A 2,112-nucleotide genomic window follows, 5' to 3' on the forward strand; every position below is an offset into this window, starting at 1 on the left:
AACTCGGGTGTGCATTTCATGTGACCCAAATCAAATCACAAAACATTGAATAAAATATGTTTAAAATTGCGGGTGCATTTCATGTGGCGCGATTCAAGGATATGTTTTAAACGACGTTCAATCTTCTTTAAACATTAAATTAAAGCGGTTAAAGGTTAAATTTGCACATAGGTTCATAATTGTTTAAAATCAGATAATTAAGCCGAATATAATAGATAAGCGACCATGCTAGAACCACGGAACTCGAAAATGCCTAACACCTTCTCTCGGGTTAACAGAATTCCTTACTCCAATTTCTGGTTCGCGGACTGTTAAACAGAGTCAAACTTTTCCTCGATTCAGGATTAAAACCGGTGACTTGGGATACCATAAAACTCCCACGTGGCGACTCTGAATCTTTTAACAATAAATCCTGTTTCGATTGTCCTTTAATTGGAAAAACTCCCTTTATACACCCCCTTTCCCGGGGGGTGTAGGTAGAAAAAGGAGGTGTGACAATAAGCTAAGAATGTCAGATATTGGGGGATGTGATATGGTATTAGGAGTAGATTGGATGAGAAAGCACAACCCTATATTGTTTGATTTTATTGGGTATAAATTACAGGTCAGTGTGGCGGGAAAGAGAGTGGAACTGAAGGGTTTTCTGAAGAGGGTTGCTTGCAGAGTATGTTAGCTACAGGAGTGAAACAACTACTCAAGAAGAGTCAACTATTATGGGCTCATCTCTTCACAATTTCAGCCCAGCCTACTACAAAAGAAGAGTGCATACCTGAGCAAATTAGGGAGCTGTTGGCTGAGTTCCCAAGAGTTTTTGCTGAGCCAAAATCTCTTCCACCACAGAGGAGTCATGACCACTTCATCTCCCTCAAATCATATGCAGCTCCAGTCAGCATTAGTCCCTACATGTATCATCATTTCCAAAAGAATGAGATAGAAAAACAAGTGACTGATATGCTTAATAATGGAACCATTCAACCTAGTCATTCTCCCTTCTCATCACCAGTGTTATTGGTTAAAAAGAAGGATAGTAGTTAGAGATTTTACATAGACTACAGAGAACTAAACAAAATGGTTGTGAAAGACAAATTTCCTATACCTCTAGTAGATGATCTCATGGATGAATTAAATGGTTCATGCAGTTATTCCAAGATTGACTTGAGAGCTGGTTATCATCAGATTAGGATGAAGGAATCTGACATATACAAGACTGCATTTAGGACTCACTTAGGACATTATGAGTTCAAAGTTATGCCATCTGGGGTTAACTAATGCTCCTACTACTTTTCAAAGTTTAATGCATCATGTACTCTGGCCTTTCTTTGGAAGTTTGTGTTGGTATTCTTTGATGATATATTAGTATACAACCCTTCAATGAAGAGCCATGTTATGCACCTCAGACAAGTGTTAGAGGTGCTACAAAAAGAGCAACTTTATGATAAGTTGTCTAAGTGTGCTTTTGGTCAAAACAAGGTGGAGTATTTAGGGCATATTATCTCAGGCCAAGGGGTAGCTACTGACCTTGCTAAGATTGAGGCCATGCTCAATTGGCCTGCCCGTAAATCTGTTAAGGCTCTTAGAGGATTTTTGGGTCTTACAGGTTACTATAGGAGGTTTGTCAAGTCTTATGGGATTATCAGTCGACCTCTAACCAACTTATTGAGGAAGAACTCATTTAAATGGTCTGGGAAGCTGAAATAGCCTTCAATCAGCCGAAAACAGCCATGTCTTCAGCTCATGTTAAAGCCTTGGCTGACTTTACTAAGCCTTTTATTGTAGAGACCGATGCTTGTTCTACAGGGATGAGGGTTGTTTTAATGCAAGAAGGTCGACCAATAGCTTACTTAAGCAAGGCCTTTTCATTAAAGAACAGTGGATTATCAACCTATGAGAAGGAATATATGGCAGTACTAACTGCAGTGGAGAAATGGAGACATTATCTACAAGGGGTCATTTTATTGTAAGGACAGATCATCAAAGTCTTAAGTATTTGTTAGAACAAAAGATTACCACTACTCTACAATAAAAAGGTCTGACTAAGCTTCTAGGTCTTGACTATGAGGTGCAGTATAAGAAAGGGACTGAAAATAGGGTAGCTGATGCCTTGTCAAGAAG

General features: G+C 39.0%; 1 protein-coding gene across 1 annotated transcript; it reads left to right on the forward strand.

Moving 5' to 3' along the window:
* The first annotated feature begins 1,068 nt into the window (after positions 1-1,068).
* Positions 1,069-1,698, forward strand: LOC138883682 (uncharacterized mitochondrial protein AtMg00860-like). Its single transcript, XM_070164383.1, has 2 exons — positions 1,069-1,260; positions 1,327-1,698. Exons 1-2 carry the CDS (start codon positions 1,069-1,071, stop codon positions 1,696-1,698), a joined length of 564 nt encoding a protein of 187 aa, XP_070020484.1.
* Positions 1,699-2,112: the final 414 nt, after the last annotated feature.

Source organism: Nicotiana sylvestris, chromosome 12, assembly GCF_000393655.2.
Source record: "Nicotiana sylvestris chromosome 12, ASM39365v2, whole genome shotgun sequence".
Taxonomy (NCBI): domain Eukaryota; kingdom Viridiplantae; phylum Streptophyta; class Magnoliopsida; order Solanales; family Solanaceae; genus Nicotiana; species Nicotiana sylvestris.

Bases quoted from the DNA above. Each gene is read 5' to 3' on its own strand.
- LOC138883682 (XM_070164383.1), top strand. From the start codon at position 1,069: ATGGTTGTGAAAGACAAATTTCCTATACCTCTAGTAGATGATCTCATG. The intron at 1,261-1,326 runs GTTAACTAATGC...TTTCTTTGGAAG, and splicing joins TCAAAGTTATGCCATCTGGG to TTTGTGTTGGTATTCTTTGA.